We start from the raw sequence: 22,053 nt of genomic DNA, 5'->3' as shown, positions 1-22,053 counted from the left end.
ATTTTAGTTGTAATTTTGATGTGCCTGTGCAAAGAGGTGAGCCATGTCTGCCTACACTGCCATCTTGACTAGAAGTCTCCTCTTCACCCATTTAAAGTGTATAATTCAATAGCTTTTAATATACACAGAGTGCTGCAGCCATTATCACAATCAACTTTCTAATTTTTTATTATCTCTAAAATAAACTTTATATCCACTAGTAATCACTCTACATTTCCTCCCAACACTCATGTCAACCTTCCCCATTCCTATGCCTACTCCCATCCCTTGGAAAGCATTTATCTACTTTTTGTCTGTGTAGATTTGCCAGCTCTGGACATTCATATAAATGGAATCATACAATATGTGGTTTCTTTGTGACTGGCTTCTTTCACTTAACATAATGCTATCAAGGTTCAGCCATACTGTGGTATGTGTCAGTACTTAATTTTTTTACTGCTGAATAATATTTCATTGTATGGACATACCTTTTTGTTTTTCCATTTAAGTAGTTTCTTCTTAATTATTAGGGAATGCTTAGCAGAATTCCCTAATAATTGTATTTAAATGGAAGTCAGTTCATGTAACTCCTCTGCTCAGAAAGTACCAGTGGCCTGCGAGGTCCTACACATTCCTCATGTACTTTGTCCTCACTTTTTCAGTCCAGCCAAACTGGCTTCCCTGCTCTTCTTCATATGTGCCAGGCATACTCTTGCAGCAAGACCTTTACACTTATTGTTCCTTTTGCCTGTAACTTTCCTGCCCCTGATATCCACATGACTTGATTCCTCACTTCCATCAAATGTTATTATTTCAGCAAGAAGGTTTTCTCTAGTGAAATGCACTTTTCAGCTTCACCACTCCAGCCCTCAACACAGTCTATCTCCCTTCCTGCATTATTTTTCCATGGCACATATAATTAACATATTTATCTTAATTATTTAAGTTGTTTCCCCACCAAAATGTAAGCTCCACGAAGGCAAGCATTTTTGTTTGTTTTGTTTAATGCCCCAGTACCTAGGAAAGTGCCTGATGGATAGGAGCCACTCTGTATATATTTTGAATGGATGAATGAATAAGTAACATTGTTTCTGGAAAGGAAATTGGGTAGTTGGAAAACAAGGTTGGAAGGATATAGTTTATTATATATTGTTTCATACTTTTTAAGTCTTGAATCATTTAGATATATTACCCATTAAAGTAAATAAAATTTAGCCCTGGCTGGTGTGGCTTAGTGGATTGAGTACTGGCCTGTGAACCAAAGGGTCACCAGTTCGATTCCCAGTCAGGGCACATGCCTGGGTTGCTGGTCAGGTCCCCAGTAGGGGGCATTTGAGAGGCAACCACACATTGACATTTCCCTCTCTCCCTCCCTTCCCCTCTATCTAAAACAAATAAATAAAATCTTAAAAAAATAAATAAAAATTAAAAGCTATAACTTAATTTCATCTAGGTTCTTATATACTGTCCTAAAAATGGAAGGTAGAAGTTTCATCATAAGTAGTTTGATAGTGACAAAATGAATTTTTTACTCACCATAAAGTCTGATATCATTATTGTAATTTAAAGCAGTCATAAATCATGATCTAGATGGAGGGGAAAGAAAACCTTTCACTTGCCTGTACCATTTAAATTTCCAAAACTGTATGCTTTCAGAGACTCTATTAGAGTGCACATAAAATTATAACCCCCATTTCTTTCTAACCCCCTGATTCAAGCACCCCTTGTACACAGCACTGGTTTTTAAAAAAAGTATGTAATGGTAAAGCCAGGGCTCAAATTAGCCAAAAGTACAACTTAGCTGCTCTCTAAGGAGCTGTTTCTTTGCTTTCTTTCTCTCTGATCCATAGCCGCATACTGTTCTGGGGTTCATGCTGTCTAGGCTTTCACATGAGAGAACAGCACAATGTTCCAGTGTGCTGGGGGACAAACCTTAGATCTCCCCCATACAGACTCTTTGGTGGTGGGAAATAAGAGAACATGAATCTGCAGATAATAAAACTGTTGTTTTCTGATACAGGGTCAAGGAACTGATTCCTCCAAGGCCCCCTGTTTCCCGCAGGACAGGAGGAGCTCAGAAGGTAAGCGCCAAGGCCAAGGTGAAACCGTAAGGAGTAAGGTGTTGAGAGCATCATTTGAAAATAAAGCAAGGGTTCTTCAATGTATTTTTCAGAAGGAGCGAGAACTTGTAGCTTCACATATTTTCCTTTCTGTATCTATTTGTGGCAAGTGGTTTACAATGAATAGTATTTGGTGTTCAATCTTTAGCCGGTGGTCTCTGAGCTGAGAAGACAAGGGCAATTTATACCTAAACTATTATTGAACATAAAACACAATCCAGGTTCAGAATTCCATTCCACGTCTTGACCTCTTTGAGGTCTCTTTACCAGACAGTTTGTATTTTCCTAGGCAGTGAGTGACTACCACGCTCAGATCAAGAACATTTCTAGAGCCATTCTGGACGAGTATCACAGGATGTTTGGAAAACAGGTGGCCAAACTGGAGAATGACATAGATAGCGAAACCCTGGTGGAGCAGAAGTGCCAGCTCAACTATGAACTTAATTGCTCTGGAAAATATTTTGCTTTCAAAGAGCAACTCAAGGTAAACAATTCATTTATTTAATTATTCCATGGGTTTTATGCAGCATCTTCTCTACATACCTAGCTGTCATTTTTTTCTGTGGTTATGTTCAGCTATGCTCCCACCTCTCTTGCTAAAGATAGCTATGTTCTCCAGGACAGACTGTTAGGAGAAGCTGCACTCCTGCAGAGCCATGGAATGGTTCACATTCTTTTTAAGTGTAAATAAGATTCTCCACTTGAGGCTGGGCCAGATTTTGAGCCAGATTTCATGTTGCTCTAGCAGGCAGAAGCCCTGTGCCGTGTACTGAATCCATGACTAATTATCTCTGTCTCCTATTACAAACTTGTCCCTAGTCCATAGAATCACTAAAATTTGAGAAATAGTTACCTAATAATAATTTCCTGAATAACAATGGCTAACTTTTTACTTATTTTTAGAGAGGGGGCTAGGGAGGGAGAAAGAGAAGGAGAGAAATATCGATGTGAGAGAGAAATATTGATTGGTTGCCTCTCACATGCACCCCGACAATGGACTAAGCCTGTAGCCCAGGCACGTGCCCTGACCAGACATCAGACCAGCAACCTTTTACTTTGCAAGACCATGCCACACCAATTGATCCACACCAGTCAAGGTGATAATGGCTGACATTTATTGAGTGTTTACTGTATACCAGACAATTTTTTTAATGCTTTATATTTTACTAATTTAATCCTCACAACAACACTGTGATGTAAGTAATCACAGATGGAGAAATGTTTTACAGATGGAGAAATACAACATTAGTTGGTTAAGTAATTTGCCCAGAGTCACAGCGCTAGTAAAGGTCAAAGATGGGACTCAGATTCTGGTAGCCTGGCTCCAAAAATCACGTTCTTAACTGCTATACTACACTGCTTCTCTATGCTCATTTACTATGTGCTGTGTATTATAGTAAACAAATACAAAAAAGCACGTGGAAGTAATAAAGTAAAAAACAACTCATGTCCCTAGAGGCAAGAGGCTGTTCTCAGTAGGTGGCGTGGTCACATTTCAGTTTGATTCTGGCTTTGCTGTTCCTAGCTGGATGTTCAAGTGACTTTATACCTCTCTGAGCCTCAGTTTCTTTGCCTGACCATGAGGGATAATATTAATATTATCACATGGGGTCATTATGAGAATTCAATAATATAATTCACGGAAAGCATTTAGTATAAAACTGGCAATAATGTCAGCTTGGGGGGAAAAAAGAAGAAGAAGCTGCTTTGCCTATACCAATATGTTATTTGTACAGCATTTTAAGCTTCATCACCTGTTACTTCTTTTTGACTTTTCAGTCATCTTCTGAAATAAGATAGTCACACCAGAAATCCATATCTGTTTAACAAATAAGGAAACTGAAGTGTCAAGTATAAAATAATTTATGAGATTATACAGTGGCAGAATTAAAACCAGAATTCCATTCTCTAAATTCTCAAATCAGGCCTTTCTCCCTTGAATTGTGGCCACCATAAGAGACATAAAGCACAAACCTAATGCTAAGGTTTTCTTCAGCTTTATGACTCTCTCCACACAGTATGAGTCCTGCATTGACCATATTAGTGACGATGTTGACACCAATAAAATAAATCATATAGAGTGTGTTGATTAGGGAAAAATCAAACAGCCAACAGTTTAGCAGTCACCCAGGGAGAAATCAGTTCCTGTCTGAAATTCTTATGAGCCTTAGACCAGAAGCTCAGGGGAGGCCTGTGTGGTCAGCACGGTGCTGGGTGTGTTATTAGACAGGTGATCTGTGTCTCTTGCAGCATGCTGTGGTAAAGATCGTGAGAGAGAAGTACTTGAGAACAACAGCATTTGAAAGCCAGGAGGAACTGCAGACATTCATTAGTGAGCTCTATGTGTTCTTGGTGGACCAGATGCATATAGCCTTAAACCAGGTAGGTGATCATGAACTAAGAGCCCTTCCTTTTCTCTGTAGGGCATCAGGGTTTCTTCCAAATAACTCCTTTCTTCCTTGTTTCTTTTCTTCCTTAATTCCACACTATTTATTCAGATATCTGCTCTGTGGTAGGCACTGAAACACAAAGATGAATAAGAAACTGTCTAAATTATGAGACTGATTTTCAGGAGAACAGGGTATATGCTCTTTCAACTTCTTTAAAATTAATTTCATAACTGTCACAAGTATGATGGAAAAATAGATAAAATAGGCTATTTAAATTATGAAATGAAGATTATCATTTTATTTATTCTGTGAATGTATGCAGTTCTCACTTTTTGCCTTTAAGACAGACAAAACAAAGAAAAATTGTTTTCAGATATTTTACCTCAATGACACCCACACTTCAAATATGACCTTTCTATTTGTGGGTGGTCTGCTTTTCTCCCACTTGTCTGTTTATATATATTATTTGCACAGCTTGTATCTTGCCTTCATTTGCTCATTTAAAAAAATTTGCAGTTGTGGTTAATTTGAAAACAATGACAAAAATCCATCTTTTTGTTCCCCTGGTAGTCTGTGTCTAACAACTTATGCTTCCTTAATCCCCCTATTCTGTTTGCTCTTTCCTTCACTGTTTGTTTCCTTTCTGCCACCATCAGGTTTCTCTCACTTCCTTTGGCCTCCCTGGAGGAGGTAGGAGAAGAGTGTCCATTGTCCCAGGATTAAGAGTGCAGTCCTGCTTTGTGCACAGATGATTTGGGTGATTTGATTTGGAAAGCAATTGAGCACGAGGTAGATGGCAATGATTGTTGCCTTATGCCCCCAAGGAGCCCCTATCTAGTAGGAGACAGGCACAGAGTACAAATAACTGTGGTAGAGTACGGTAAGTGGTGTGACTGAGTGTGTCCATGGTGCAGCAGCTTAGGGGATGCCTTAAGAAAAAGTGATCAATTTTACTCTGGGACCTTTCAGGGAGGGATTTACAGAGGAGTGTGACTTGAATTGGGCTGTGAAGGCTAAAAAGAAGTTCTCCAGGTGGGTGTTTTAGAGAATTTTAGTCAGAGGGAACATCAAAAAGGCATAGAAACTTGGAAGAATATGATATGTATACAACCTGCTTATATTCAGGAGTAGAGGTTGAAGTGGTGAGAGACAAAGAAGTAGGAGATGAAGTCCATTGCTGGTAGGGGAGTTGGGAGCGTGGAGGGAGGCTTTGTACAAAAAACCACTCTCATAGAAGTATGTAGAATGGGTTAGAAGTGGTGAAGCTGATGGTGCTAACTGATTATTACATTGTATGGAGGAAAAGAAATAAAAGATTAAGTTTAAGTCTTAGTGATTGGGTAGCTGATAGTACCATTATCCAGGACAAGAAATACAACAGGAGTAGATTTAGTGGGAGACAATTGATGTTGACTTAAATTGTGAACATTAGTTCTAATGGGATTTTACTCAAGAGAGAGCTATGAGCTGGAGATGAAATTTGGTGAGCCATGAATATATAGATGCTAGTTAAACTATGGTGATAGATAAAGTTGCTGAGAAAAACATGAGTAGAGAGAAAAGCAAGCCGGTGGTAGAATCCTAGGAAACACCAGCATTTAAAGGATGGATGAGTAGAAGAATTAATGAAATAGGCAAGCAAAATATAACCACAGGCATTGAAATAAAGAACAAACTGACAGTAACCAGAGGGGAGAGGGGAGAGGGATAATGGGGGAAAATAGGGGAGGGGACATCAGGGAACATATATGAAGGACACATGGACAAAGCCAAAGGGGGTAGATTCGAGGGTAGGAGGCAGTGAGGGATGGGACCTGAGGGCATGGTGAGGGGGAAATTGAGACAAATCTATTTGAACAACAATAAAAAAAATAATAAACATAGAATTTGGAACCAGCAAAAAGAAAAAGAATGAAAGAGGCAAGTGAATTGTTAAAAAGGCAAAAGAGCCAGCAGACATTGGTGTCACAGAAGCTAAGGGATGAAGATTTTAAGAAGAAAAAATGGTCAGCATTGTCAAATATTCCTAGAAATTCAAGAAAAACAAAATCTGGGGTGGAAGAAAAGGGAGTTGGTTAAAAGGTACTAACTTCTAATTATAAGATAAATAAGTACTAAGTATATAATATACAGTACTATTGTTAACCCTGCTGTATGATATATATAAAATTTTATATTAAGATAGTAAATCCAAAGAGTTCTCATCACAAGGAAAAAGACTTTTTGTTTTTTCTTTCTCTTTTTATTGTATCTATATGAGATGATGGTTGCTATCCGAACTTACTGGTGTAATCAGGCAGAAAATAGAGGTTCCAGCCAAAAAGGAGGTGTAGGTGGAAACACTTTGCTTCCTCATAAAAAAAAAAAACAATAAACAACCAGAACTTCCAGAATAGCAAACTGCATGAAAGTCCAAGGAGTTAAAGAAACATTTATCCAGACTAGTAGGAGGGGAGGAGATGGACAGCCAGGTGGAGAAGGCAGGGGTGGACCTTGCAGATGAGGCAGGGCTGGCTGACCAGGAAATTAAAGACTCAAAACCTCTGGATGTAAAATACTGTGGGGGTTGTTAAGGTGAGAGAAACTCCCAGTTTCATAGGAAAGTTTGTTGGAAAGGTGGCACTAGATCAGAGCGGGCAAGCAGCATTGTTCCCTCTCTGACCCCTCCCCAACAGGCAGTGCCACATGCAGCAGAGAGAGTTGCCCCTCCTGAGCAGATACTTAAGGCTCCACCCCTTACAATTTAACAGGTTCACCAAGACAAAGAAATATGGCCCAAATGAAAGAACAGATTAAAACTTTTAAAAAAGAGCTAAGTGATGAGGAAATAGATAACCTGTCTGATTCAGAGTTCAACACATTGGTAATCAGGATGCTCACAGAATTGATTGAGCTCAGTCACAAAATGAAGGGGAAAATGAAGGCTATACAAAGTGAAATAAAGGAAAATATACAGAGAACCAACTGTGAAGGGAAGGAAACTGGCATTCAAATAAACAATTTGGAACAAAAGGAAGAAATGAATGTCCATCCAGAACAGAATAAAGAAACAAGAATTCAAAAAAATGAGGAGAGGCTTAGGAGCCTCTGGGAAAACTTTAAGTACTCCAACATCTGAATCATTGGGGTGCCAGAAGGAGAAGAACAAGAGCAAGAAATTTAAAATTTTTTTGAAAAAATAATGAAGGAGAATTTCCCTAATCTGGCAAAGGAAATAGACTTCCAGGGAGTCCAAGAAGCTCAGAGAGTCCCAAAGAAATTGGACCCTGGGAGGAACACACCAAGGCACATCATCATTAAGTTACCCAACATTAAAGATAAGGAGAAAATCTTAAAAGCAGCAAGAGAGAAGGAGACAGTTACCTACAAAGGAGTGCTCATAAGACTATCAGCTGATTTCTCAGAAACCTTACAGGCAAAAAGAGGCTAGAAAGAAATATTCAAAGTCATGAAAGGACAGGACCTACATCCAAGGTTACTCTGTCCAGCAAAGCTTTCATTTAGAATGGAAGGGCAGATAAAATGCTTCCCAAATAAGGTCAAGTTAAAGGAGTTCATCATCACCAAGTCCTTATTATATAAAATGTTAAAGGAACTTATCTAAGAAATAGAAAATGATAAAAACCTATGAAGAGTAAAATGACAACAAACTCACAAAATGAACAACTGAACCTAAAAAACAAACAAAAACTAGGCAAACAACTAGAACAGAAACAGAATCACACAAATGAAGATTACATAGATGGTTATCGATGAGGAGAGCGAGGGGGAGAATGGGGGTGGGAAGATATAGGGAATAAGAATCATAAGTGGGCCCTGGCTGGTGTAGCTCAGTGGATTGAGCGCGGGCCTGCGAACCAGAGGATCGCGGTTTGAGTCCCAGTCAGGGCACATGCCTGGGTTGCAGGCTGGTTCCCTGCAGGCCCACTCCCAGCAGGGGACGCACGAAAGGCAACCATACATTGATGTTTCTCTCCCTCTCTCCTTCCCCTCTAAAGATAAATAAATAAATAAAACCTTTAAAAAAAAGAATCATAAATGGTAGGCATAAAATAGACAGGGGTAGGTTAAGAATATTTAGTATAGGAAATGGGGAAGCCAAAGAACTTACATATACAACCAATGGAAATGAACTGGGGGGGCAGGATGTAGGAGTATGAGGGGGTGTAGGGCAGAGCGGGGATAGAAGGGAGAAAAAAATTGGAACAACTGTAATAGAATAATTAATAAAATATACTTTCAAAAATAAACTTGTTGCAGTAATCATTTCACAATATATGTAAGTCAAACCATCATGCTGTGTACCTTAAACTCATACAGTGATGTATGGCAATTAAATCTCAATAAAACTAGGGGAAAAACAATCTGAAATTTTTTTGTTGGATTTGACAATAAAGAGGTTATTGTTAACCTTTATATAACAATTTCATTGGACTAATTGAGAAGGATTCGATTTATAACAAATTGAGGAGTAAATGAGGATTTAGGAAACAAGTAAATATACATTTAAAAAGTTGGAAGATGAAGGGAAGAAGTTGGAAAGTAGTAGCTAGAAATTATAGAAATCTTTTTAAAAAGATGGAAAAGCCTTTAGCATGTGCACTGGTTTGGGAAAAGGAGTCAGCAAACAGAGATTGCGAAAACAGAAGAAAAGGGGATAATCAATGGCAAGCCCAGGGTATACAAGTGGGAAAGGATTAAGACTTTACCCCAGTGCACTGTTGGTGGGAATACAGACTGGTGAAGCCACTGTGGAAAACAGTATGGAATTTCCTCAGAAAACTAAAAATAAAACTGCCCTTTGACCCAGCAATACCACTGTTGGGATTATACCCTAAGAATCCTGAAACACCAATTCAAAAGAACCTATGCACCCCAGTGTTCACAGCAGTGTTATTTACAATAGCCAAGTGTGGGAAAAAGATTAAGTGTCCATTAGTAGATAAGTGGATCAAAAAACTGTGGTACATTTACTTGATGAAAATTTATGCAGCAGAAAGAAAGAAGGAGCTCCTACCCTTTGCAACAGCATGGATGGAACTGGAGAGCATTATGCTAAGTGAAACAAGCCAAGCAGTGAAAGAGAAATACCATATGATCCCACCTGTAAGTGGAACCTAATCAAGAGAACAAACAAGCAAGCAAAATACAACCAGAGGCATAGAAATATAGAGCAATCTCTCAGTAACCAGAGAGGAGGAGGGAGAGGGATAATATGGGATAATGGAGGGGGCCATCCAGGAACATGTATGAAGGACACATGGAGAAAACCAAACCATGGGATGTGGGGATGGGTGGTGAGGGGGGCATGGTGGGGTGAAAATGGAGACAATTGTACTAGAACAACAATAAAAATTAAAAAGTTAAAAAATTAAAAAATGAGTTTAGATGTAAGGGTTAACCTTGAAATAGAAGTTTGGTTCTGCCACTTCCTCTGATGCTGAAAGGAAAGAGATATAGTGGATGCAAAAATAAACAATTTTGGTGTAGTGTTCAAAAGTTGAGGGATTTCTTGCCTAATGATTTCTATTTCCTTTGTGAAGTATTGTTTTTACTGAAAGTGAAGGGGAGAAGGGTTGAATGAAAAGTTTGAGGAAAGAGAAAAAAAATTAGAGACTGCATAAACATTATGACGTATGTTGCTAAACGAGAACAAATATATAGATTGCTGGGGGTGTTAAAGGCCTTCAGCTAAGTCCAAAGGTCAGAAGAGTCTGTGGCAGCTCAGATATCTCTATGCTATCTGCAGTTTTCCTTAGGACCAGATGTCAGCTCCTACCTGAAAATGAAGCCAGGTTGTAGGAGTGGTTTTTTTAAAATAATTGTTCTCTCTCTCTCTTTTTAAAAAATATTTTATTTTTTAAATAAAAAATAGGAGAGAAGGAGAGAAGGAGAGAAATATCAATGTATGGTTGCCTCTCATGAGTCCCCTGCTGGGAACTGACCTGCAACCCAGGCATATGCCCTAACTGGGAATTAAACTGCGATTGTGTGGTTTGCAGACCTGCACTCAATCCACTGAGCTACACCAGCCAGGGCTATAGGAGTGTTTTAATTTGGGAGTTTGTAGGACAGTTGCAGGAGGAAAAGGATGCCTGGGACTTGAGTGTGCTGATGATAGAGTAGTATGTATGGATGATCATGAAGTCTAGGCTTGTCCACTTGGGAAATTATGGGCATATTGGAAGTGCAGGAAATGAAGTCAGAGAGCAGTTTTTAGAGGGCTAAGTGAAAAAAGGGCAGCAGGCTTGAGTGTGGGTTCTGGTAGTGCGATAATAGAGGCAGAGTTTTTGGTTTTGGTATGGAAGTGTGTTGCTGGAGGGATTTGGAGGTCAAGATCATCAATATAAAAAGAACAAGAACAGAGGCAATAATTAATTAATTATGAGAAGATCTGTTTGGCCCATCTCAAATTTAGTTTTACTCTTCACATCCCTTGGCAACTCCACTTGGTAAAGTCACTGATATCATTTTTACTTCTAATTAAGGAATTTTGGGGGGTCTTCCTTGGTCATAGCTTCTAACCCAGATTACTTATTATACAAGACTTGCTTTCCTATCTGGGTACATTAGATATATTATTTTTCTGGGTGTGTCCCTACATTTCTGGCCATTTCTATACTGTCATCTTTGTAGTGTCTATCTATGTATCTCACTACAAGTATAGATATAGCTTCCAAAGCTTTACCCTTAGCCTCCTGTTTTCTTGATGATTGAAGACTGTAGTTAGTATGCATCAATCTTTTTCATGTCATGACACCTAAAAAATTATATTTGTCTGTACACTAAGAAAGTGTTTGATACTGACTTCCCTGAGGATTGAGAAGAGCAGTGCTGCCTTAAGTGATTTTTACTCACTTCCATGCTAATTAGACAACTGAGCTTCCCTTTCACCATTGGTATTTCTCTCTTGCTTCGCTCTCTCTCTTACTGTATTGGCAAGACTGTAAGAAACTTTAAAATCATTTTAGACCTCATGACTTGAGTCTCACATCTGGTTTATTCTTATAAAACTTCTCTACTTGTAATTACTCCATTTTGCCTGCCTAACATCTTGATGTTGACAAGACCATGCCAGATGATATCCAAGGTGCTGTCCCAACCATTCATACAACTACTGAACAGCTTCGACTCTTCGCATTTGAAGCAGAAGTCAATGAGAACTTTGGAATGGCAGCTGTATATTATGAAGAGGTAATTAAACACCTTGCCAGTGGTTGTTGTTACTCTTATTTGTACAATATGGGTATAATAAATAGTGGTTCTTGATTGTTTAAAAATCCAACCTGATTAGTGAAAGGATAGACACACAGATTAATAGGAGTCCAAAAATAGGTCCATACAGATAAGGCTATTATATTTTTGACAAAAGTATAAAAGAAATTCAATGGAGAAGGGATAGCCTTTTCAAAAAATGGTGTCAGAATAGTTGGTCATCATGTTAAAAAAATGAACACTTGACCTAAACCTCAAATATTGTATAAAAATCAACTCAAAATTGATCATAGATCTGAGTATAAAATATAAAACTATGAAACTTGTTTTTAAAGATTTTATTTGTTTATTTACCTTTAGAGGGGAAGGAGAGAGAGAGAAACATCAATGTATGGTTGCCTTTTGTGCATCCCCTGCTGGGAGTTGGCTTGCAGGGAACTGGCCTGCAACCCAGGCATGTGCCCTGACTGGGAATTGAACCGTGATCCTCTGGTTCACAGGCCTGTGCTCAATCCACTGAGCTGCACCAGCCAGGGCCAAAACTATGAAACTTTTAAAAGAATACAGAGGGGAAAATCTTTATGACCTGGAATTAGGTGAAGAGTTCTTAGACATGACACCAAACCATTGTGTTTGGTGTCAACCAAACTTATCAAAAAATTACTTATCAAAAAAATTGATAAAGGGAACTTATCAATTTTTGATTAATTTATAATCAAAATTAAAAACAAATGCTCTATGAAAGACACTGTTAAGGAAAAGAACCAAAATAACATATATGCAAAACATACATCTGACACAGGGCTTATTTCCAGAATAATAAGAACTCTCAAAACTCAACAATAAAAAACAACCAAATAAAAATGGGCAAAGAAATTGAATAGGCACTTTACTAAAGAGGAATTAAGTGTGATAAATAAGAACATGAAAAGATGTGCAACATCATTAGCCATTAGGGAATGCAAATTAAAACCAGAATGAGATGCCACTGCATACTTACTAGAATACCTAAAATGAAAAGTGCTGACAATACCAGGTACTGGTGAGGATAGAAAGCAACTGAAATTTTCAAACTTTAGTGAAGGAAATGTACAGTGATATAGCTACTCTGGAGAGCAGTTTTGCAGTTCCTTGTACATGTACCATCTGACCCATTCTTGGATATTTACTTTAAAGAAATGAAATCTTATGTGTACAAATGCTTACAGCAGTTCCAGTCATAACTTCCCAAACCAGAAGCAACTCAAATATTCTTTGAAGTATGAACAGATAAACTATGATAATCCATATAATGAGATGCTACTCAGCAATAAAAGTGAACTGAGACATACAACAACTTGGCATTATAGTAGGTGAAAGAAGCCAGTGTCAAAGGTTACACACTATATAGTTCCATTTATATGACATCCTTGGAAAGACAAAACTAATGATAGATAACAAATTACTGGTTGCCAAATGTTGTGGGTAGTAGAAAAGATGACTATAAAAAGACAGCACAAGGAAGTTTTCTGGGGTGGTTAGAACTGTTCTGTATATTGATTTTGGTGATGGTAACATGAAGGTATACATATATTAAAATTCATAAAACTATATACAAAGAAAAAACATTAATTTCTTATAAATAATTAAAAAATAAAACCTGTGTATTCAACAAATTCAGCAAACATTTACTGAGCCCTTATAGTGTGTTATGGATGACAACTGAATTATCTAGTTCTGTTAGTACTGCCTACAACATGCATCATGAGCTAAATAAACACATGAAAAAATGGTCTAAACCTTCATTTACATTTCTTTAATTATTGAGATATAATTCACCTGCCATAACATTCACTTATTGAAAAGTATACAATATTATTTACTACACTGTATTTACAGAGTTGTGCAACCATCACCACAATCTAATTTTTAATAGATATTTTTATTATTTTTATTTTTTAATTCTCAATTATAGTTCACTTTCAGTATTATTTTGCATTGGTTTCAGATATACAGCGTAGTGATTACACAATCATATACTTTACAAGGTGTTCCCCTGATATTTCTAGTACTCACCTGGGACCATATGTAGTTATTGCAATATTATTGACTATACTGTACTTATAATAGACGTTTAAAAGAAGTTTTAGGTTCACAGCAATGCCACAGTTTAATTTTAAAGAATTTGCATTACCCCCAAAAGAAACCCTATGCCAATTAACAATCACTCCTCATTCCTTTTTACCCTCTAATTGAAGCAACCACTAATTTACTTTTAATTGTGCAATATATAGATATACCTATTGTAGATAGTTTATATGAATGGAATCATGTAATTGGAGGTCTTTTGTGTCTACCTTCTTTTACTTAGTATAATTTTTTAAATCTTCACCCAAGGATATGCTCACTGATTTTAGAGAGAGAGTAGAAAGGGGTGGGGGAGGAGAGAGAGAGAGAGGGAGAAGGAGAAACATCAATGTGGGAGAGGAACATCAAGTGGTTGCCTCCCGTATACACCCTAACTGAAGACTGAACCTGCAACCTAGTATGTGCCATCACTGGGGATTGCACCTGCAGTATTTGGTGTATGGAACAGTGCTCCAACCAACCACGCCAACTGGCTATGGCCACTTAGCATAATGTTTCTGAGGGTCATTCATGTAGCATGTGTAAGTATTTTATTCTTTTTTATGGTGAATAACATTCCATTGTGTAGATACACCACATTTCGTTTCTTCACTCATTATTGATGGGCATTTGACTGGTTTTCACTTTTTAGCTCTTATGAATAATGCTGCTATGAACATTCATGTATAAAGTATGTAAGTTTTTGTGTGAATGGATGTTTTCAGTTCTCTTGATATATACTAAGAAGTGGAATTGTATGTCATATGGTAACTCTGTGCTTAACTTTCTGAGGAACTGCCAAACTGTTATCCAAAGAGCTGTACTAATATTTTACATTCCCACCAGCAATGGATGAAAGTTTCATTTTCTCCACATTCTTCCTAATGCTTATTATTGTTCATTGTTTAAAAAAAAAATGTAGTGATTGTAAAGGGGTTGAAATGGTAGATTATTGTAGTTTTGTTTTGCATTTCTCTAATAACTAGTGATTTTGAAGATCTCTTCACATTTATAATTTTTAAGTAGAAAATATTTTCTAAATTCTAAATTGATAAAAGAACATTTAGACCTCAACAAGTTCAAAACATCGGTCTATATAAATAAAGTGTTATGTCCCATTGTGAATGGCTTATTTTACTCAGTATATATTTTTAAGGGTTCATCCATATTGAAGCATATGTCAGAATTTCTTTTTTGGGGGGGGCTAAATAGTATTTTGTTGTGTGCTATACCACATTTCACTTATCCATTCATCTGTCAATAGGCTCGTGCTTGTGCCTTTTAACATTATGAATAACAGTTCTATGAATATGGTGTACAGATATCTCCTTGAAACTCCGCTTTCAGTTCTTGTGAGTATATACACAGTAGTAGGATTGTTGTATCATAGAGAAATTCTATTTTTAATTTTTTTGAGGACCACTTTATTGTTTTCCAAAGTGGCTTCATTTTACATTCGCACATTGCACAAGAGTTCTAATTTCTCCACCTCCTCGTCAACAATTGTTATTTTCTGTTTTGTTGATAATGGTTATCCTAAATGGTGTGAGGTGGGATTACACTGTGGTTTGATTCCTTGACAATTAGTGATGTTGAACCTCTTTTCCTATGCTTTCGGCCAGTTGTAGATCAGATCTTTGGGAAAATATCTGTTCAAGTCCTTTGCCCAGTTTTGAGTCAGATTGTTTAACTTTTTCTTATTGAGTTTTGGGAATTCTTTATTTACAATATTCTGAATATTAACCCCTTACCAGATGTATGGTTTGCAAATATTCTTTCCCATTTCTCCCCAAATCACTGTGAGTTATATATTTATTCTATAGATAGTTTCTTTTGATGTACAAAAGTTTTTAATATTTATGGAATCCAGTTTGTCTATTTTTTTCTTTTGTGGCCTGTGCCTTGATATCATTTCCAAGATTTCATTGTTAAGTCCAATATCCTGAAGCTATTGTCCTATGTTTTCTTCTCAAAGTTTTATAGTTTTAAGTTTTATGTTTAGGTCTTTGATCTATTTTGGATTATTTTTTGTATATAGTGTTAACTAAGGGTCCAACTTTATTCTTTTGTATGTAGATATCCTGTTTCCCTAGAACTATTTGTTGAAAAGACTGTTCCTTCCTTCCTTCCTTCTTTATTTATTTTAGAGAAAGAGTAGAAGGAGGTGAGAGAGAGAGAGAGAGAGAAATGTGGATTTGTTGTTCCACTTATTGATGTATTAATTGCTTGATTCTTCTATGTGCCCTGACTGGGAATTGAACCCACAATCTTGGCATATTGGGACAATGCTCTAAACAACTGAGTTACCTGGCTAGGGCCATGTACCTTCCCTGTTGAATGTTCTTGGTACCTTTGTCTAAAATAGTTTGGCAATATATGCAACAGTTTATTTCTGGGCTGTCTATTCTATTCCATTGGTTGCTATGTGTGTCTTTATACCAGTACCACACCGATTACTGTAGCTTTGTATATTTTTTTCTCATTAACCTATGTGATTTATTTATTTTCTATTTTATTGAGTTTACTGAGGTGACATTGGTTAATAAAATTACATAGGTTACATCATCTATGTATTGTATTGTGTGTTCACCACCCCAGTCTCATTAAACTTTGTTTTAATGGGTCTCAAAATTCTGTACTGATTTTAAAATCTAATAATTAAAAAATACTGGACTGGAAGATGGTGGTGGAGTAGGACAGGATTCCACTTCCCCCCAACACATGGGAGAAAAACCTGGCCAATCTGGGGAGGAACATAACAAATAGCCAACAGTGCCCCAGCATATAAGAAAATAGGAGACCAGAAATTGTAGCGGACACTGAAAGGCTAGACAGTGAGGAGACGGCTGCAGGACAGTAAGGTCTGAGGGACCAGTGCGGATCTGCCGCTGACTCTTTGGGAGTCAAGGGCCGGCAGCAGGGTCCTTGGGAGAGAGCTGGGTCATCAGCTCCCTCCCTCCCTCCCCAGCCATGTGGGCCTGAGCTGTGCGGCAGGATTGAGTGGGAGAAATTTCTTAAAAAGTAAACTGCTTGGGGGATACTCCTGCAAGAGCCACTCGGCCTACTACCCACCCAGCCTGGCAGCGATTCTGAGGTTGGGTGGAAGACCTGGCATTCCCCGTAGTGCTGGGAGAGGTTCCTGCCCAAGCCTGCGGGACCAGGGCAGCCTGGCTGGGCACGTGCCCACACCCCAGCCCATGCCAATGACTCCCAGGGAAAGAATGCTTTGAAGAGGACCTGGATTCCCTGGGTGGGGCTCTGGGGAGAGGCTCTGGACTGGATCTTGGGAGAGTGCTCATGAGACTGGCTGAGTACACCGAAAAGGGAGAAAGCCACACCAGTTGCCCTCAGCCCGCTGGAAAAACTGGTTTGGCTAGCTGGAAACCAACAAGAGGTGTTTTTTTTTTAGTGATCTTTTATTTTTTTAACTTTATTATTTTTTATCTTTTAATAACTTTTTCCTCTGTTTCCTTATTTCTTGTTTTATTCCTTCTTCCTTTCTTTCTAAACTTACTGCTTTTTCCTCCCTTCTCCTGCCTTCTTTTTTTTTTTACCCATAAGTGAGACAAAAAACTTGGAACTGCGAAAAGACCAGAGTTGGACCCAAAGAGGGGGAATCCCAACAGTAGAGACAGAGAGACACATTTCACTTTGCTATAACAGAGAAACTACAAGTTACTGCATATTAGTATCATTTTTCACTATTCTTACATCTTTTCTTTTAATAGTATCTTTGTATTTCTCCTCTTTCTGTATAGTCTTCTTTGCCTTGGCTGGTACATTGTATCACTTGACAAGTTTCCCCTGTCCCCTCAATCATAGTGTATTGCTAATTTACTGTCCCTCACTCCACCTGTGATCCATTAGCACACTATTGAAGGTTCAATACTCCCTATTCTTGGTATCTCAAAGATTCTGTCATATGATTGCTGCTCTAATATTATTGTAAATAATAGCTATTTCATACTATTGTAAATACTACACAACACCCCTCCCAGATCTTAGCCTACTTCATTGTTTCCTGAACTCTATTACTGTAGTGGTTAACTCTATTTTCTCACACACTACACCTATTTACTATTTTTACTCTCACCTTACCTCAGAATCTGACCTCTCACAACCTAACTGCTTTCTTTTTTTTTAAATATATTTTATTGATTATACCGTTACAGTTATTCTATTCCCCCCCTTCATTCCCCTCCACCGACATACTCCCTCCCCCACCATTCTCCCCCCCTTATTCATAACCAGGTGTCTTAAGTTCTTTAGATTCTATATTTCCCCCACTATTCTTGCCCTCACCTCTATCTATTTTCTACCTACTGTCTATGCTATTTTCTGTACCTTCTCTCCTCTTCTCCTCCTCCCACTCCCCTGTTTCTAACCCTCCATGTGTTCTTCATTTCTATGGTTCCACTCCTGATCTAGCTGTCCTCTTGGTTTGCTTTTGTTTTAGGTGTGGTTGTTAATAACTGTGTGTTTGCTGTCCTTTCACTGTTCATATTTTTCATCTTCTTTTTCTTATATAAGTCCCTTTAGCATTTCATATAATAAGGGCTTGGTGATGATGAACTCCTTGAACTTGACCTTATCTGAGAAGCACTTTATCTGTCCTTCCATTCTAAATGAAAGTTTTGCTGGATAAAGCAATCTTGGCTGTAGGTCTTTGGATTTCATGACTTGGAATACTTCTTTCCAGCCCCTTCTTGCCTGTAAGGTCTCTTTTGAGAAATCCGCTGACAGTCTGATGGGTACTCCTTTGTAGGTGACTGTCCCCTTATCCCTTGCTGCTTCTAGGATTCTCTCCTTCATTTTGGTCTTGGCTAATGTAATTATGATGTGCCTTGGTGTGTTCCTTCTTGGGTCCAACTTCTTTGGGACTCTCTGAGCTTCCTGGATTTCCTGGAAGTCTATTTCCTTTGCCAGACTGGGGAAGTTCTCCTTTATTATTTGTTCAAATAAGTTTTCCACTCGTGGCTGTTTCTTTCCCCCTTCTGGTACCCCTATAATTCGGATGTTGGAACGTTTAAAGATGTCCTGGAGGTTCCTAAGCCTCTCCTCATTTTTTTGAATTCTCATTTCTTCATTCCTTTCTGGTTGGATGTTTTGTTCTTCCTTCTAGTCCATTCCATTGATTTGAGTCCCAGTTTCCTTTCCATCGCTATTGGTTTCCTGGACATCTCCCTTCATTTCAATTAGTTTAGCTTTCATATGTTCCTCTAAGTTGTGGCTGTAATCTACCAATTCTGTGAGCATCCTGATAAATAGTGTCTTAAATTGGGCTTCTGAGAGGCTGGCAATCTGTTGATGGCTTAGAGTTATTGGCTCTGGGACTTTGAGTTCTTCTTGCGCCATCTTTTGGGCTGTTTGTGCCTGTTAAGTAGCAGGATCAGAGCCCTAAGGTGTTCACTAGCGCAGGGCAACAAAGTCGCTGGGTTGTGACGCTGTATGTGGGGGCGGGGTCAAAGAGGGACTATGGCGTCCCATCTGCCGCCTGCCGCCGTGGCCCTCACCGGTGCTGCAGCTGCTGCCATCACCGGGCCCACGCGTTTCGTCCCACTGCACTCGAGTGTGCCACCGCCATCAGCCCTCGCCCCCTAGGGCCTGCGTGGTCCGTCTCACTGTGCGTGAATGTTCGACCGTGGTCAGTCTGCCCCACACCCCGACTGGTTCCGGGCTGCCTGAGTGCCTAGGTCGGAGGACCTGTCCTGCCCGACCCTGCTCGCTGCTGGCTTCGCCCCTCTTACTGTCCCCGTTGAACAGTTAGATATAGTCGGACTTCCGTATAATTCAATTTTCTGTGCTTTGGCTGTGTCTTTATTTCTCCAAACCTTTGTTGTATTCAAATTTGGTTCTGGGAGAAGGCACAGTGTTTCCACCTATGCCTCCATCTTGGCGGAAGTGGCTAACTGCTTTCTAGATCCAACTCACAAGCCTTCCCTCCCCAACAAGAGTCTTATCTTCTTTCCATCCTTTCTAAAAAGTGGCTACTTGGGTTGAAGATCATGGTTATCACTATACATAGCCAAAGGATCTCCAATTTCTTCTCTACCAGGTGCTACTGAAAATATCATAGAATACTCTCCTCTTGTCATAAACCCTTTTGCCTTCCCTTCCAACTGATCACAAAAGAAAAGTAGGTCGAAGTGGTGAACACCAGGATACCCACTGGAAGAGGAAGCCCAACGACAAAGGAACCACCAACAAATAACAACAGAAGAAGGTGAAGGAGGAAGTGGAAACCACACAAACCTCAATCCAAGACCTATTTGGAAATACAACTAAACAGTGGAGAAACTACCCAGTGCAAACAACTGAACAAGAGCAAAAGAGAATCCTCAAAATCTTGTACACATGGAATAACTAGCTACAACGCAACCTGCCCTCTCCAGTAGAACAAATTAAAATAGGTGGTGGACAGAGGGACCATCAGTTAACCAGCTGGTGGGAAGGACCCACAAAAGAAAGACCCCAAAACTCAAAGACAAGCACAGAGCCAACATAAAGGACAGCCCAAGACCAGTGAGCTGGGGAGATCAAGGAGACTACACCACTGAATTTCACAGGTATTATACCACAGAAGTTCACACCATAAACCCAGGAAGCCAGAACAAGTCAATTTAAGAAGCTGAAGCTAACAAGAAGAGTCTCATAAGCAATGGCAAGACAAAGAAACAATTCCCAAATGAAAAGAAAGGAGGAAGCCTCAGAAAGAATGTTAGATGAAATAGAGGCAAGTCAGCTATCAGACATTGAATTAAAAGCACTGGTTATCAGGAAGTTCAAAGAGCTTACAATGAGCTACCAGAAACTACAGGGGAGCTACAATGAACTCACTGCAAACTATATCAACATGAAAAAGGAAATAGAAACTATCAGCAAGGGCCAAGAGAAAATGAGGAATACAGTTTCTGAACTGAAGAACACAGTGGAAGGAATCAAAATCAGGATCAGTGAAGCAGAAGATTGGATCAGTGAGTTGGAGGATAAAGTAGAAAAAACTCCCAGAAAGAGCAAGAAAAGGAAAGGAGGCTCAGAAAGAATGAAGAGGAATTAAGAGAAATGCAAGACAATATGAAACATAATAATATCCGAATAATAGGAATCCCAGAAAGAGAAGAAGAACAAGGAATAGAAAACTTATTTGAAAGAGTAATGATGGAAAATTTTCCTCATTTGATGAGAGAAAAAGTTACACGAATCCAGGAATCACAGAGTGTCCCATTCAAGAGGAACCTAAAGAGGCCCACTGCAAGACACATCATCATTAAAATGACAAAATTCCAAGACAAAGAGAGAATCTTAAAGGCAGCAAGGGAAAAAGGAAGTAACATACAAGGGAGCCCCAATAAGGTTAGCTACTGACTTCTCAATGGAAAGACTCCAAGCAAGAAGAGAATGGCAAGAAATATTTCAAGTAATGAGAACCAGAGGCCTACAACCAAGGCTACTTTACCCAGCAAGGCTCTCAATCAAGATAGAAGGCCAAATAAAGAGCTTCCAAGACAAAAGAAGTCTAAAAGAATATGCCTCCACCAAACCAGCTCTACAAGAAATACTAAAAGGACTGCTTTAAGGAAAGGAAGGAAAAGAGAGAGACAGAGAGGAACTGTGGTACAAAAATGGCAATGAATAAGTCCCTATCAATAATAACCTTAAATGTAAATGGATTAAATGCTCCAATCAAAAGACATAGAATAGCTGAATGGATAAGAAAGCATGACCCACACATATGCTGCCTACAGGAGACCCACCTCAGGACAAAAGACCATCACAGACTAAAAGTGAAAGGCTGGAAACAAATTTTCCAAGCAAATGGACAAGAAAAAAAAGCCGGGGTAGCAATTCTAATATCAGACAAAATAGACTTCAAAAAAAGGGCCATAAAGAGAGACCCAGAAGGTCACTTCATATTGCTCAAGGGAAGAATCCAGCACGAAGACATTAACATCATAAATATATATGCACCCAACATAGGAGCACCCAAATATATAAGAAAAATCCTAGAAGACTTCAAGAAAGATATTGACAGCAACACAATTATAGTAGGGGATTTTAACACCCCACTGTCAAAAATGGACAGATCTTCCAAACAAAATATCAACAAAGGTATTGTGGCACTGAACAACACACTAGATGAAATGGACTTAACTGATATATATATATAGAGAGAGCCCTTCATCCCAAAGAAGCTAAATACACATTCTTTTCAAATGCACATGGAACACTTTCAAAGATAGACC

General features: G+C 38.7%; 1 protein-coding gene across 5 annotated transcripts in view; it reads left to right on the top strand.

The window, feature by feature from the left end:
* Positions 1-22,053, top strand: part of CFAP70 (cilia and flagella associated protein 70) — a 135,301-nt gene that overhangs the window by 46,608 nt on the left and 66,640 nt on the right. For all 5 annotated transcript variants that reach the window (XM_037055873.1, XM_037055872.1, XM_037055871.1 and 2 more), the window contains 4 exons: positions 2,000-2,060; positions 2,389-2,583; positions 4,350-4,481; positions 11,558-11,683. In XM_037055873.1, the coding sequence (XP_036911768.1) occupies positions 2,000-2,060; positions 2,389-2,583; positions 4,350-4,481; positions 11,558-11,683 (514 nt within the window). The remainder of the gene's footprint in view (positions 1-1,999; positions 2,061-2,388; positions 2,584-4,349; positions 4,482-11,557; positions 11,684-22,053) is intronic.

Source organism: Sturnira hondurensis, unplaced genomic scaffold (assembly GCF_014824575.4).
Source record: "Sturnira hondurensis isolate 20B ecotype Veracruz unplaced genomic scaffold, ASM1482457v3 Scaffold0008761, whole genome shotgun sequence".
Lineage (NCBI taxonomy): Eukaryota > Metazoa > Chordata > Mammalia > Chiroptera > Phyllostomidae > Sturnira > Sturnira hondurensis.
The sequence above is the reverse complement of the archived record's forward strand: the minus strand, read 5'-3'. Positions and strand labels throughout refer to the sequence as shown.